Here is a 17496-nt window from a genome sequence, read left to right as displayed (position 1 = left end):
ACAATCTGTCTCCTCCATACATCTGTGACCTCGTCTCCCGGTACTTTCCTGCACGCACCCTCCGATCCTCACAAGATCTCCTTCTTTACTCCCATCTTATCTCCTCTTCCCACAATTGCATACAATAATAATAATAATAATTTTTATTTATATAGCGCCAACATATTCCGCAGCGCTTTACAAATTATAGAGGGGACTTGTACAGACAATAGACATTACAGCATAACAGAAATACAGTTCAAAACAGATACCAGGAGGAATGAGGGCCCTGCTCGCAAGCTTTCTCTCGCTCATCACCCCTACTCTGGAACTCTCTACCACAACACATCAGACTCTCGTCTACCATCGAAACCTTCAAAAAGAACCTGAAGACCCACCTCTTCTGACAAGCCTACAACCTGCAGTAACCACCGATCAACCAAACCGCTGCATGACCAGCTGTATCCTCACCTACTGTATCCTCACCCATCCCTTGTAGATTGTGAGCCATTGCGGGCAGGGTCCTCTCTCCTCCTGTACCAGTTGTGACTTGTATTGTTCAAGATTATTGTACTTGTTTTTATTATGTATACCCCTCCTCACATGTAACATAGTAACATAGTTAGTAAGTAACATAGTTAGTAAGGCCGAAAAAAGACATTTGTCCATCCAGTTCAGCCTATATTCCATCATAATAAATCCCCAGATCTACGTCCTTCTACAGAACCTAATAATTGTATGATACAATATTGTTCTGCTCCAGGAAGACATCCAGGCCTCTCTTGAACCCCTCGACTGAGTTCGCCATCACCACCTCCTCAGGCAAGCAATTCCAGATTCTCACTGCTCTAACAGTAACAGTAACAGTAACAGTAAAGCACCATGGAATAAATGGCGCTATAATAGTACATAATAATAATAATCAGTGGCCTCTGTTTGGCTGCAGTGGTCACATGACATTATTTATGTTCAGAGACCAGCGGGGGAAACAGGCCTGAGAGCAGAAGAGAGGCACCAGTCCAGAAGGTATTCATTTATTTTAATTTATTTATCTTGGGCCATTAATAAATGGAGATCCCCTCTAAAATGATCATTTTCTAGCTAGAGCTTGTCTCATAAAATACAAATTTTATCTCATGAAGTAACAGAATGCCAACAATGTTTAATGTGTGTAAGGGCACTTATGTTAATAAAACCCTAACATCTAAAATAGTCTATTTTTACCAGTTTTGCTTGTTTTATTACGCAGTTTTGTTGGTTTTACTATGATTTTATGATATGATTATTATGGGTTGTCCCACATTTAAAGAGAACTTGCAGCAGAAAGTTTATGTCTGCCTCTAGCTCCTTCCTCCTCCATCCCCTTCCCCTCTAAATAGAATCTTATAAGCACCAACTGTCATCTATATTAATAATATAATAATAAGTCTGTACTCACTGACTGATTTGAGTGTAAAAGATCAGTCCAGGAGCAGAAAGAAGCAGATTTTTATCATAAGATATATTACATAGTTGCTTTTTTTCATATTTTCTATCGATTTATGAAAAAAGATAAAAATATAAAATGACAATTATCCTTTAAATATTATATTTGGTCAGACAGGATGAGTCACTGAGCATCTGTGATCAGTGATCACTGATCACCAGAACTGGGTATATTAAAGAGGTTGTCCACTACTTGAACATTGGTGACCTATCCTTGTGATAAGTCATCCACGTCCGATCGATGGGGGGTATGACTCCCAGCACCCCCATCAATCAGCTGCTCTCGGTATTGGCGGCAGCCGGAACTGATCAGTTGCAGAGCCGCACAGCACAGCACTGTTAACTGTATAGTGGCTGAGGCTGCCGGGTACTGCATATTTGCCTTTTATTCAAATCAATAGCGGGTGGATGTGCAGTACCCAGCCGTGGCCACTATATGGTAGATGGAGCTGTCCAGCTCTGTAACTGAGCAGATTCGGCCGCCGCCAACACCAAGAACAGCTGATCGACCACCCGATCAAACACTGATAGGTCATCACTAGGGTTGAGCGAAACCCGACCCGACCCCTGTGTGGGGTCGGCCATGAGGTCGGCGATCTTCTGATCTGGTATCGGAATTCTGATACCGAGTTCCGATATGTTTAAGATATCGGGAATCGGTATTGGAATCCATATTTAAGTGTAAAGTAAAGAATAAAAATAAAAAATATTGATATACTCACCCTCGGAGGCCCCCTGGTTCCAACCGGCAGCCTGCGTTCCTAAAAATGAGCGCCTGAAGGGCCTTCGATGACGTTGCGGCTTGTGATTGGTGGCGTGAGCGGTCACATGGGCGGTCACGCGACCAATCACAAGCCGCGACGTCATCTAAGGTCCTTCAGGCGCTAATTCTTAGGTATATACTCACCCTCGGACGCGCCCTGGTTCTAACCCGCAGCCTTCCTTCCTAAGAATCAGCGCCTGAAGGACCTTAGATGACGTCGCGGCTTGTGATTGGTCGCGTGACGCCCATGTGACCAATCACAAGCCGCGACGTCATCGAAGGTCCTTGAGGCGCTCATTCTTAGGAAGGAAGGCTGCCGGTGAGAACCAGGGCGTGTCCGAGGGTAAGTATATCAATATTTTTTATTTTGATTCTTTATTTTACACTTAAATATGGATCCCAGGGCCTGAAGGAGAGTTTCCTCTCCTTCAGACCCTGGGAACCATTAGAAACCCAATGCACTGCATTGGGTTTCGTGTTTCGGCCGACCCCGACCCTGACTTTTCTATAGGATCGGCCGATTTCACTCGACCCGACTTTTGAAAAAGTCGGGTTTCGTGAAACCCGACCCGATCCTATAAAAAGAAAAGTCGCTCAACCCTAGTCATCACTGTTAAAGTAGTGGACAACCTTTAAGCAGGAAACAAAAGAATATTAGGGAGTGCAATAACTAGTATATTTCCCTAATAGAGGCATTTTAACTAAATTCAAATGATATGGTTATATAGGAAAATAATAAATTGTATTAAAACTCATTTAATAATACATACACTTAAAAATCACTACAACCCTCCTGTAAAACATAAACCCACTCAGTGAGGTATAGAAAATCCCTGAAGTGGGTCTAAAAGAGGAAGTAAAAAATAAAACCATATTTAAAGCTAAAAAAAAAAAAAATTGATATCAGTTTCCCGAGCCGATCTTTATACATTTTAGCAATGAGAAAAGCCCTTTTATATCTGTAAATCTCTCGTAAATCTTCTATGTATGATAATCTGGGAACAAATAGATTTATTTCAAGAATCAAAAGCAAACAATACGCGGTGATACATTACATGCAATGGTGAACCTGTCTCTCCGACAGCCAATACGGCCGTTACTCTCGGCGGATATTTTGCATCGTGACAGATGTCCTCGCACAAGAATCATGTAATGTTACAATCGCAGGTAATTGCTAAGGGACACTGAGAAATTCCTCTTCAATAGAGATATAGCTTTTTTTTTTTTCACCAGATATCCATTATTCATGATCAATGTTATTCCGGTGGAGGCAATGGATGGATGGAATGTATTGGAACAATGTCTATCACATGATGGACTGACAGCTGGAAGACACATATGAGAAGACGGATATGTTAATGCAGCGTACAGAAGAAGATCTCGGAGGGATATGAAAAAATGGAAATCATCTTACATTACATTTTTATCACATTTTACAACCATTTTATTTCTCTTTGCTAAGAGATTTAAAAAAAAAAAATCTATGGATGTGTTTGATAAGATCCGTAGCGTATTTATTTCTGCTAAATTTACTAGGAATGGACTAAAAAAGAACATCGGTCAGGTTTTGGTGCCGTGTGTTAACGGACATTTTTATCTATTATTTTTGTTAAAAATGCAGCGACTCAAAATTTGCGGATAGGTCCATACAAAAACTAATGATTAGACTGTACTCACACATCCATTTTTCCATTATTTCACATATCCATGTCCGTGACAATACGGATAACACAATGAAGAAAACGGCCCATTTTTGGTGGATGTGTGAATGTTTCCGTGGCCAAGTGTCCTATTTATGGAGTCTCAGTGGCAGTTTTTCGCATTAGATAAGTGGACACCCCTACAGATCGCACACATGTAGGGAGTTTTTTCAGGCTAATACATTGTTGGGAAACTTCAGGTCTGACCGACAATGTTTAAAGCCTTCACTCTGATGACATATAATTTGCTTGTACTATTTTTTTGCATTTTTATCACAGTGTCACATTTTGTAAAACCATAATATGCTTTGGTGATGATTTTAAAGGGGCGTCTCTTGCTTCTGCATCAAAATTTATGGTGCTTATGATATTACGACCCCACATATCTGCTCAGATGTGTGCACGATCGGCCGGTATCATGCACGTGTCCGGGTCATTAGAACCGAACATGCTCCATATGTACTGATATTGCATGAGTCTCGGCAGGTGCGTGAGGTCATAACATCATCGCCATCATCATAATATCAACCTTTAGTTTTGAGGTGACAAAGCTGGAAGAGTGGCAGTGCTGTGCACTGGTTCCTATATGATGTGCTCTCTGGAAGTGATACAGTTAAATAATGTGCACTCTGCAGACAGCTAAACCTGTAAGGCCGGCGTCACACATGCGAGTTTTACGGACGTAAGAGCGCAGAATCTACGTCCGTAAAACTCGCAAAAAATACGGCACAATTATTCTCTATGCCCCTGCTCCTATTTGCCGTATTTTACTGATCAGTATTATACGGCTTTCTACGGCCGTACAAAATCGCAGCATGCTGCGTTTGTCACCGTACTGCGCAAGAAATACGCCAATGAAAGTCTATGGAAGCGTGAAAAATACGGATTACACACGGACAAGCAGTGTGACTTGCGAGAAATACGCAGCGCTGTTAGAGAGAAAAGCCGGTAATTCAGTGCGGTGTACAGTAAAATCACACTGACAGCTTACAGTAGAATAGGTAGAATAAATGTGTACACATAGAATAGGTATATATATATATATATGTCAGTGAGACACATATATGTATATATATTAATATTTATTCCAGCGCTAGACAGCTTGAAAGCCGGTAATTCAATTACCGGCTTTTTCCTTCTCCTTCCTAAAACCCGACATGATTTGAGACATGGTTTACATACAGTAAACCATGTCTTCTCTCCATTTTTTTTGCAGATTCCACACTACTAATGTCAGTAGTGTGTATCTGCAAAATTTGGCCGTTCTAGCTCTTAAAATAAAGGGTTAAATGGCGGAAAAAATTGGCGTGGGCTCCCGCGCAATTTTCTCCGCCAGAGTAGTAAAGCCAGTGACTGAGGGCAGATATTAATAGCCTGGAGAGGGTCCACGGTTATTGGCCCCCCCCTGGCTAAAAATATCTGCCCCCAGCCACCCCAGAAAAGGCACATCTGGAAGATGCGCCTATTCTGGCACTTGGCCACTCTCTTCCCATTCCCGTGTAGCGGTGGGATATGGGGTAATGAAGGGTTAATGCCACCTTGCTATTGTAAGGGGACATTAAGCCTAATTAATAATGGAGAGGCGTCAATTATGACACCTATCCATTATTAATCCAATTGTAGTGAAGGGTTAAATAAAACACAAACACATTATTTAAAATTATTTTAATGAAATAAAAACAATGGGTGTTGCAGTATTTTATTCAACGCCCAATCCAGTCACTGAAGACCCTCGTTCTGTGAGTAAAAAAACATAATAAACCAACAATATACTTACCCTCCGCAGATCTGTAACGTCCAACGATGTAAATCCTTCTGAAGGGGTTAAAACATTTTGCAGCAAGGAGCTGTGCTAATGCAGGCTGCTCCTCGCTGCAAAACCCCAGGGAATGAGGCTAAAAATAGATCAATGATCTATATTTAGCTTTATTTGCGGTGAGGCGCCCTCTGCTGGCTGTTCATAGATCGTGGGAAATTACCTAGAAAGCTCCCTGGCTTTTTCCGCCATTTAACCCTTTATTTTAAGAGCTAGAACGGCCAAATTTTGCAGATACACACTACTGACATTAGTAGTGTGGAATCTGCAAAAAAAATGGAGAGAAGACATGGTTTACTGTATGTAAACCATGTCTCAAATCATGTCGGGTTTTAGGAAGGAGAAGGAAAAAGCCGGTAATTGAATTACCGGCTTTCAAGCTGTCTAGCGCTGGAATAAATATTAATATATATACATATATGTGTCTCACTGACATATATATATATATATACCTATTCTATGTGTACACATTTATTCTACCTATTCTACTGTAAGCTGTCAGTGTGATTTTACTGTACACCGCACTGAATTACCGGCTTTTCTCTCTAATATATGTGTCTACTGACATATATATATATATATATATATATATATATATATATATATAGACAGTATATATATATTTTCTTTTCTTTTTGGGACACATGGATCACTTCTATAGCGGTATGTTGGTTTTGCTAGCCTGCGAGAAAACCACGCAGTACGGATGCCATACGGATTACATACGGAGGATGCCATGCGCAAAAAACGCTGACACACCCTGCCTACGGAGGAGCTACGGACCACTTTTTTCGGGACTTTTCAGTGTATTACGGCCGTAATATACGGACCGTATTGTTTTACGCTGTGTGTGACGCCGGCCTAATTGGGCTTGTTGGCCTTATTAGCAAGGGTGTAATGATCGCAGTGGTAAAGGGTGCAAGGACGCACATTCAGCACACTGCTGGTGAATCAGAGGCCGGCAGTTGACGCCGGCGTGTCAGTCACACATGGTGCATGGCAGTGACGCCATGTGCTGCCTGCAGCTGGCATGGCGAAGTCAGCTGCCAGCCTCTGCATTGGCTATAGAAGAAGACTCCACGTGTCGTGGGAGTAAGGGAAAGTAAGGCCGGTTTCCCACGTCAGTGTCTCCGGTACATGAGGTGACAGTTTCCTCACGTACCGGAGCCGCTGACACACGTAGACACATTAAAATCAATGCATCTGTGCAGAGGTCATTGATTTTTTGCGGACCGTGTCTCCGTGTGCCAAACACGGAGACATGTTAGTGTTCGTGGGAGCGCACGGATTATACAGACCCATTAAAGTCAATGGGTCCGTGTAAAACACGTACCGCGCACGGACGTTGTCCGTGTGCAGTCCGTGTGCCGTGCAGGAGACAGCGCTACATTAAGCGCTGTCCCCCCACTGGTGCTGAAGCCGCGATTCATATCTTCCCTGCAGCAGCGTTTGCTGCAGGGAACATATGAATATTAGTGTTTAAAATAAAGATCTATGTGCCAAACCTGTGCGCCCCCCTTCCTCCCCCCCCGCTGTTCTGAAAATACTCACCCGGCTTGCTCCCTCGCCGGCGCTGCTTCCTGTCCTGGCCACATCTTCTCCTGTATGCGGTCACGTGGGGCCGCTCATTTACAGTAATGAATATGAGGCTCCACCTCCAATAGGGGTGGAGCCGCATATTCATGACTGTAATCGGCGGCCCCACGTGACCGCATACAGGAGAACAGGAAGAAGCGACAGCCAACGAGGGAGCCGGGTGAGTATTTTCAGAACAGCGGGGGGGGGGGGAGGGTGGGAAAGCGCCCAGGGGGTGGGGGGGCGCACAGGGGGTGGGAGGACGGGGGGCACATAGATCTTTATTTTAAACACTATTATTCATATCTTCTCTATAGCAAACGCTGCTGCAGGGAAGATATGAATGGGGCTTCAGCACCAGATGCTGGTACGTGTGGTACCCAGCACGGTGCGTGTGGTACCCAGTGGGCACGCGGGCGGCACACGTGTGCCGCACGCGTGCCACACTGATGTGCCACAAAAACGTAGGGGCACACGGACACAGATAATTCTGGTACCAATTTTTTCCGGTACCGGAATTATCTGGACGTGTGAGACTGCCCTAAGAATAATTCTTTTTTATGTGTTGTAGAAGAACACCAGAACACAAGAAATGGAAGCCCCAGGGCCCCAGGATGGGAGACATTATTACAGGAAGGGGCCCAGAATGGGGACATTATTACAGGAAGGAGCCCAGGATGGGGGAAATTATTACAGGAAGGGGCCCAGGATGGGGGCATTATTACAGGAAAGGGCTCAGGATGGGAGACATTATTACAGGAAGGGGCCCAGGATGGGGGCATTATTACAGGAAGGGGCCCAGGATGGGGGCATTATTACAGGAAGGGGCCCAGGATGGGAGACATTATTACAGGAAGGGGCCCAGGATGGGGGCATTATTACAGGAAGGGGCCCAGGATGGGGCATTATTACAGGAAGGGGCCCAGGATGGGAGACATTATTACAGGAAGGGGCCCAGGATGGGGGACATTATTACAGGAAGGGGCCCAGGATGGGGAACATTATTACAGGAAGGGGCCCAGGATTGGAGACATTATTACAGGAAGGGGCCCAGGATGGGGGCATTATTACATGAAGGGGCCCAGGATGGGGCATTATTACAGGAAGGGCCTCAGGATGGGAGACATTATTACAGGAAGGGGCCCAGGATGGGGGCATTATTACAGGAAGGGGCCCAGGATGGGAGACATTATTACAGGAAGGGGCCCAGGATGGGGCATTATTACAGGAAGGGGCCCAGAATGGGGACATTATTACAGGAAGGGGCCCAGGATGGGAACATTATTACAGGAAGGGGCCCAGGATGGGAGACATTATTACAGGAAGGGGCCCAGGATGGGGACATTATTACAGGAAGGGACCCAGAATGGGAGACATTATTACAGGAAGGGGCCCAGGATGGGGGCATTATTACAGGAAGGGGCCCAGAATGGGGACATTATTACAGGAAGGGGTCCAGGATGGGGACATTATTACAGGAAGGGACCCAGGATGGGGGAAATTATTACAGGAAGGGGCCCGGGATGGGGGACATTATTACAGGAAGGGGCCCAGGATGGGAGACATTATTACAGGAAGGGGCCCAGGATGGTGGCATTATTACAGGAAGGAGCCCGGGATGGGAGACATTATTACAGGAAGGGGCCAAGGATGGGAGACATTATTACAAGAAGGGGTCCAGGATGGGGGCATTATTACAGGAAGGAGCCCAGAATGGGGACATTATTACAGGAAGGGGCCAGGGATGGGGGAAATTATTACAGGAAAGGGCCTGGGATGGGGGACATTATTACAGGAAGGGGCCCAGGATGGGAGACATTATTACAGGAAGGGGCCCAGGATGGGGGCATTATTACAGGAAGGGGCCCGGGATGGGGGATATTATTACAGGAAGGGGCCCAGGATGGGAGACATTATTACAGGAAGGGGCCCAGGATGGGGGCATTATTACAGGAAGGGGCCCAGGATGGGGGAAATTATTACAGGAAGGGGCCCGGGATGGGGGACATTATTACAGGAAGGGGCCCAGGATGGGGGAAATTATTACAGGAAGGGGCCCGGGATGGGGGACATTATTACAGGAAGGGACCCAGGATGTGGGACATTATTACAGGAAGGGACCCAGGATGGGGAAAATTAATAGAGGAAGAGGCCCAGGATGGGGGACATTATTACAGGAAGGGGTCCAGGATGATGGACATTATTACAGGAAGGGGCCCAGGATGGGGGAAAATATTACAGGAAGGGGCCCAGAATGGGAAAAATTATTACAGGAAGGGGCTCAGGATGGGGGGAAATTATTACAGGAAGGGGCCCAGGATAGGGGAAATTATTACAGGAAGGGGCCCAGGATGGGGGACATTGTGACAGGATGGTTTAGGATGGAGACATTATTACAGTTTGGGGCCAGGATAGCAGACATTATTACATGGGGAAGAGGGCCAACACACATGTCTTTATAGGTTACAGAATGCTACAAGGACCCATACACCTGTACAACATGCAGGTGGGGGCCCAGGTCCAAATTTTGCATTAGGGAGTCGGGACCATCGGACTTTAGTTACACCACTGCTCATTAGTATGTTGTTTTTACTGTTTTCTTTCCAGATTGCTCAGATTAAAGAGAACACTGCTGCAATGTGACAAGGGCTGTTTATTGAGCACGTTGGTGGGGTGTGCGCATTTGAATGGGTCAAAGTTGCAATACTAAGGACAGCCGCTACTAAAAGTGCTAAATGTGCATTATGCACAATTGAAACATGTATTACATGCATAGATGTCCTTTTCTAAGGCATTATTTTTAGGATGCAATCAGAAAAAAAACGCACGGTGCCTACTAAGTGTGAATACAGATGTAAAGAACTATTAAGAACGATTATTTGGATTAATTCACTTAGATATAATTATCTTTCATTGCAAAGGATTATTTTAGCTCGAAAGTATTTTAAAAACCTTTAAATCTCAAAGCAAAGAAAAATAGCATTACCTGAGCAAGTTTAGCAAACTTTTTTACAGTCATAAAAAGAAAGAATAATGTATTATACTGGTCTGATATATATATATATATATATATATATATATATATATATATATATATATATATATATATATATGTTATTTCTTACATACATGCATTGAATGTCAAGCAACTTGTTATATGTTATTATAAGGGGCTACAAAGAGTTGATTGTGGCTAATATTGTACCTGAAGCAGTTCTATGATTTTGGAAAAAATATTAGCTCAAAGTCCCATATTCGAGACCTCCATCATTTATCTGAAATGCAAATCACTTACAATAGTATCCCTGTCTCTAGAAGACCCAGACTGATCTCAGTAGCTGTCATGTAAGAGGTTCTGCAAATAAATGTAACCCTTGCTGCTGAGTTCTCACATAGAAAACCTCTTGATTAGCTTATTTCTGTTATCTCTCCTTACTTTAGAAATTGTCCAAGACAATCATTTATTTTAATTATAATGGAATCTCGTTTGTATATACAGTACCTTGAAAAAGTCATCATACTCCATGAACTTTTCCACATTTTTTATATAACACCATCAAAACTAAATGTATTTTAATACACTTTTATATAATTTACCAACACAAAGTAAAAGTATTTGTGAAGTGTAAAGGAAATGATTTGTGGTTTTCTAAATATTCTAAAGATATAAATCTGAAAATTGTCACATGCATTTATATTCAGTGCCAAGTAGTCTGATACCAGTAAATAAAATCATGAGTGACCAATTGCCTCCAGAAGAGTAAATTGAGTCCATCTGTGCGTAATTTATTCTCAGTATCACTACAGCTGTTCTGTGAAGACCTCATAGGTTTGCTTGGGAGCATCAGTGATCAAACAGCATCATGAAAATCAAGGAGCACAGCAGACAGGTCAGGGATAAAGTTGTGGAGAAGAGTAAAGCAGGGTTTGGTTATAAAAATAATAGCTTAAGCTCTGAACATCTCATGGAGCAGTGTTCAATTCATCATCCTAAAATGGAAGGAATATGGCTCAACTGCAAACCTACCAAGACATGGCCGCCCACCTAAACTGACATCCCAAGCCAGGAGAGCACTAATTAGAGAAGCAGCTAAGAGGTCCATGGTCACTCTGGAGAAGCTGCGGAGGTCCACAGCTCAGGTAGTAGAATCTGTTCACAGGACAACTATTAGTAATATACTCCACAAATCTGTCCTTTACGGAAGAGTGGCAAGAAGAAAACTGTAAGTCATAAGAAATCCCAGCTAGCATGTGGAAAAGGTGCTCTGGTCAAATGAGACAAAAGTAGAACTTTTTAAAGCTTCCCTTGGTTAGAGTTGATGGGAAGATGGATGGAGCTAAATGCAGGACAATTCTGGAGGGAAACCTGTTAGAGGTTGCAAAAAAGTTGAGATTGGGGAATGGGTTTACCATCCAGCAAGACAACGACCCTAAAAATATTGCCAGAGCTACAATGGAAAGGTTACATCAAAGCATATTCATGTGTGTGAACTGACCAGTGACAGTCCAGATGGAAATCCCATTGAGAATCTGTAGTAAAACTTACCGTATTTTTCCGACTATAAGACGCACTTTTTCCCCCAAAAAAAGGGGGGGAAATGGGGGGTGCGTCTTATAGCTGGAATACAGGCTTACCGGCAGTGGTGTGGCGGCGGCAGAGGTGCAGCGATGAGGAGGTGCAGTGAGCGGTATGGCGTGAGTGGGGTCCCTTCCACAGGTGAAGTGATGCAACAGACCGGAAAGCAGCAGAGCCGGGTGAATCATGGCATTACCGGTGGTGGCGGCCATCTTCCTGAGGCCGCGCGTGCACAGATGGAGTGCTCTGCTTCCCGGGGCTTCAGGAAAATGGCTGTGGGAGGCCGTGCGTGCGCAGATGGAGATTGCGGCAGCCATTTTCCTGAAGCCGAGATCTAAATCTGGAAAATGGCCGCTGCGATCTCCATCTGCGATCTCCATCTGTGCACGCGCGGCCTCCCACGGCCATTTTCCTGAAGCCCTGGGAAGCAGAGCACTCCATCTGTGCACGCGCGGCCTCAGGACGATGGCCGCTGCTGCTCACATTGGATACCGGGCCCCTGTGTCACCTCACCCGTGGAAGGGACCCTGCTCCCGCCATACCGCTCATTATCCCCGCACCTCTGCCGTAGCGACACCACTGCTGCAACCCCCCCATGGACACCAGGCCGTGGCATCGCCCACCTAAGCAGGAAGGGACCCTGCTCAGATGCACGCCGTACCGCATCACCCATCTCTGCCGACACCATGCCTCCTGTGACCCTGCTCTGCCACCGCCAGCCCTCAGGTAAGATACTGTAAATTCGGACAATAAGACGGACCCTCATCTTATAAAAAAATCTTTTTTTCTGCAATTTTCACCCCAAATTTGGGGTGCGTCTTATGGTCCGGTGCATCTTATAGTCCGAAAAATACAGTAAAAATTGCTGTTCACAGAGCAAGAGTTGTTTTGCAAAGAAGAATGGGCAAAATTTCTGGTAGAGACTTACTCCAAAAGACTTGCAGCAGTCAGGTGGACTGAATACAAATGCATGTCTCAAGATTAACATTTTTAAAATAGGTAAAAAAACTATGTATCATTTTCTTTACACTTCACAAATACTTGCTACTTTGTGCTGGTATATCACATAAAATCCCAATAATATAAATGTAATTAAATATTCCAGTGTTATGTGAAAAAACTGGGTAGGAATACATTCTCAGGAGACTGTATATATATATATACATATATATATATATATATATATATATATATATATACAGTACAGACCAAAAGTTTGGACACATCTTCCCATTTAAAGATTTTTCTGTATTTTCATGACTATGAAAATTGTACATTCACACTGAAGGCATCAAAACTATGAATTAACACATGTAGAATTATATACTTAAAAAAGTGTGAAACAACTGAAAATATGTCTTATATTCTATGTTCTTCAAAGTAGCCATCTTTTGCTTTGCTGACTGCTTTGCACACTCTTGGCATTCTCTTGATGAGCTTCAAGAGGTAGTCACCGGCAATGGTTTTCCAACAATCTTGAAGGAGTTCCCAGAGATGCTTAGCACTTGTTGGCCCTTTTGCCTCCACTCTGCGGTCCAGCTCACCCCAAACCATCTCGATTGGGTTCAGGTCTGTGACTATGGAGGCGTAGCACCCCATCACTCTCCTTCTTGGTCAAATAGCCCTTACACAGCCTGGAGGTGTGTTTGGGGGTCTTTGTCCTGTTGAAAAATAAATGATGGTCCACCTAAACACAAACCGAATGGAATAGCATGCCACTGCAAGATGCTGTGGTAGCCATGCTGGTTCAGTATGCCTTCAGTTTTGAATAAATCCCCAACAGTGTCACCAGGAAAGCACCCCCAAACCATCACACCTCCTCCTCCATGCTTCACGGTGGGAACCAGGCATGTAGAGTCCATCCGTTCACCTTTTCTGCGTCGCACAAAGACACGGTGGTTGGAACCAAAGATTGGACTCATCAGACCAAAGCATAGATTTCCACTGGTCTAATGTCCATTCCTTGTGTCCTCTTAACAGTTGTTGTAGAGATGTGTCTGCTGCTAGAACTCTGTGTGGCATTGACCTGGTCTCTAATCTGAGGTGCTGTTAACCTGCGATTTCTGAGGCTGGTGACTTGGATAAACTTATCCTCAGCAGAAGAGGTGACTCTTGGTCTTCCTTTCCTGTGGCGGTCCTCATGTGAGCTAGTTTCTTTGTAGCGCTTGATGGTTTTTGCAACTTCACTTGGGAACACTTTCAAAGTTTTCCCAATTTTTCAGACTGATTGACCTTCATTTCTTAATGTAATGATTGCCACTCATTTTTCTTTACTTAGCTGCTTTTTTCTTGCCATATTACAAATTCTAACAGTCTATTCAGTTGGACTATCAGCTGTGTATCCACCGGACTTCTGCTCAACACAACTGATGGTCCCAACCCCATTTATAAGGCAAGAAATCCCACTTATTAAACCTGACAGGGCACACCTGTGAAGTGAAAACCATTTCCGATGACTACCACTTCAAGCTTATCAAGAGAATGCCAAGAGTGTGCAAAGCAGTCATGAAAGCAAAAGGTGGCTACTTTGAAGAACCTAGAATACAAGACATATTCTCTGTTGTTTCACACTTTTTTGTTAAGTATATAATTCCACATGTGTTAATTCATAGTTTTGATGCCTTCAGTGTGAATGTACAATTTTCATAGTCATGAAAATACAGAAAAATCTTTAAATGAGAAGGTGTGTCCAAACTTTTGGTCTGTACTGTATATACAGTATATATATATATATATATATATATATATATATATCTAACTAAAGGTGTGTCAGTATGGTTCTTGATAAGTAATTCTATTCTATGGCGCAATGGAAGTTTGTGTACAAGTCTGCACATCAGATTCCTTCTCATTTCTCATTTGGAGGTTTGGAAATAGAGGAAGTAATCATTCCTCAGTTTTTGTACACAAGCTCCATTATTTCTCTATGTAGATTGGAGATAGTTACTGTAGTCCCCTCTGTGTTGTCACTAGTTGTGAATGAGCTGCCTGTGTTCTGATAAGATGAGCAGTAATTATCTCCTAAGTAATGATAATGTTATCAATAATCTTACCTTTAAAGTTTGGTCTGATTCTTGCATCATATCCCGATGTCCTTCCCATGAGTTTGTCCAAAAAATCAGAAGGGGACATGCTCTGGGGTGGAGATTTCCCAGACCTGGAGTCATGTTCTTTACAATAGGCCAACCTACACAAAGCATTGAGTTCAGCATTAAGGTGATGATCACTGATGATACTGTAACATTTCCCATATTTCATTATGAAAAAATAAAAAAACATAGAACAATCAATCAAAGTGACCATAGACTAAGATTTATATATTACATTAAAGGGATTCCATAACATTAGAGATGATAGCATATTATTAGGATACACAGGTGCTTCTCACAAAATTAGAATATCATCAAAAAGTTAATTTTTTTCAGTTCTTCAATACAAAAAGTGAAACTCATATATTATATAGAGTCATTACAAACAGAGTGATTTATTTCAAGTGTTTATTTCTGTTAATGTTGATGATTATGGCTGACAGCCAATGAAAACCCAAAAGTCATTATCTCAGTAACTTAGAATAATTAACAAAAAAAAACATCTCCAAAGGCTTCCTATGTATTTCAAAAGGTCCCTTAGTCTTGTTTCACTAGGCTCCACAATCATGGGGAAGACTGCTGACTTGACAGATATACAGAAGGCAGTCATTGGCACATTCCACAAGGAGGGTAAGCCACAAAATGTCATTGCTAAAGAAGATGGTTGTTCACAGAGTGCTGTATCCAAGCATATTAATGGTAAATGAAGGGGAAGGAAAAAGTGTGATAGAAAAAGGTGCACAAGCAACTGGGATAACCGCAACCTTGAAAGGATTGTTAAGAAAAGACCATTCAAATATTTGTGGGAGATTCACAAGGAGGCGACTGCTGCTGGAGTCATTGCTTCAAGAGCCACCACACACAGACGTATCCAGGACATGGGCTACAAGTGTCACATTCCTGGTGTGAAGCCACTCATGACCAATAGACAACGCCAGAAGCATCTTACCTGGGCCAAGGGGAAAAAGAACTGGACTGCTGCTCAGTGGTACAAGGTGTTGTTTTCAGATGAAAGTAAATTTTGCATTTAATTTTGAAATCAAGGTCCCAGAGTCTGGAGGAAGAGTGGAGAGGCCACAATCCAAGCTGCTGGAGGTCTATCTAGTGTGAAGTTTCCACAATCAGTGATGGTTTGGGGAGCCATGTCATCTGCTGGTGTAGGTCCTCTGTGTTTTATCAAGACTAAAGTCAGCGCAGCCATCTACCAGGAAATTTTAGAGCACTTCATGCTTCCCTCTGTCAACAAGCTATTTGTAGATGGAAATTTCATTCTCCAGCAGGACTTGGCACCTGTCTACACTGCCAAAAGTAAGAATACCTGGTATAAAAACAACACTATCACTGTGCTTGATTGGCAGCAAACTCACCTGACCTTAATCCCATAGAGAATCTATGGGATATTGTCAACAGGAAGATGAGAGACACCAGACCCAACAATGCAGATGAGCTGAAGGCTGCAATCAAAGCAACCTGGGCTTCCATAACCCCTCAGCAGTGCCACAGGCTGATCACCTCCATGCCACGCCGCATTGATGCAGTAAATGATGCAAAAGGAGCCCAAACAAGTATTCAGTGCATTTACTGAACATACATTTCAGTAGGACAACATTTCAGATTTTAAAATTATTTTTTAAGCTGGGGTTATAACGTATTCTAATTTGCTGAGATAATGACTTTTGGGTTTTCATTGGCTGTAAGCCATAATCATCAACATTAACAGAAATAAACACTTGAAATAGATCACTATGTTTGTAATGACTCTATATAATATATGAGATTAACTTTTTGTATTGAAGAACTGAAATAAATTAACTTTTTGATGATATTCTAATTTTGTGAGAAGCACCTGTATCATTACTCATTGATTGCTGGGGTTCAACTGCCAGAACCTCCTTGATCCTTACAATTAAAGGGGCTACAGCACTCGCCCTTCAGTTTTTTCCCACACAGCGCCCCATCCACCTGCTGCCCAGGGAACTGCAGCACAGCTTGATGCGCTTATGTGGAGTTGCATTGCAGTTTCTTGAGCAATTGGTGGACGAGACCTGCTCTGGGTACGGAGGGTGGCGGAGCGGCTTCTGCCCACTCCTTTTCAAAACTTACACATGGTAATGCAGCAATGACATATCCGTACATTACTTCTGAATAAGAGATTACCCTTTAGTAGCCTCTTAAATTTACTAATACTGTGGTAATATCATCCTACATTTCTACCTAATTTGCTACAAATCCTTAAATGGTACAAACTGTTAAAACTCTTTTGAGTTATTACTTAATCGTACACTTTAGACAGACAATATCTATCTCTTCTTTGCCTTTACACATGCATACACACATGAATACACACAAATGAAACATGCACATGCACACAAACACTTGCATACATACACACACATACATATACACATACATACATACGTGCACATGAAACATAACCATGTATACATACACCTACATACACACACACATGAAACGTACACATTACACAAACACATACACCAATACAAACACAT

General features: G+C 43.0%; 1 protein-coding gene across 2 annotated transcripts in view; it reads right to left on the bottom strand.

Annotated features, from left to right (window-relative positions):
• The window catches only part of GLRA2 (glycine receptor alpha 2), a 277822-nt gene that overhangs the window by 225213 nt on the left and 35113 nt on the right, over positions 1–17496 (bottom strand). For both annotated transcript variants that reach the window (XM_069761037.1, XM_069761038.1), the window contains exon 2: positions 14948–15081. In XM_069761037.1, the coding sequence (XP_069617138.1) occupies positions 14948–15081 (134 nt within the window). The remainder of the gene's footprint in view (positions 1–14947; positions 15082–17496) is intronic.

This window comes from Ranitomeya imitator, chromosome 3 (assembly GCF_032444005.1).
Source record: "Ranitomeya imitator isolate aRanImi1 chromosome 3, aRanImi1.pri, whole genome shotgun sequence".
Lineage (NCBI taxonomy): Eukaryota > Metazoa > Chordata > Amphibia > Anura > Dendrobatidae > Ranitomeya > Ranitomeya imitator.
The sequence above is the reverse complement of the archived record's forward strand: the minus strand, read 5'-3'. Positions and strand labels throughout refer to the sequence as shown.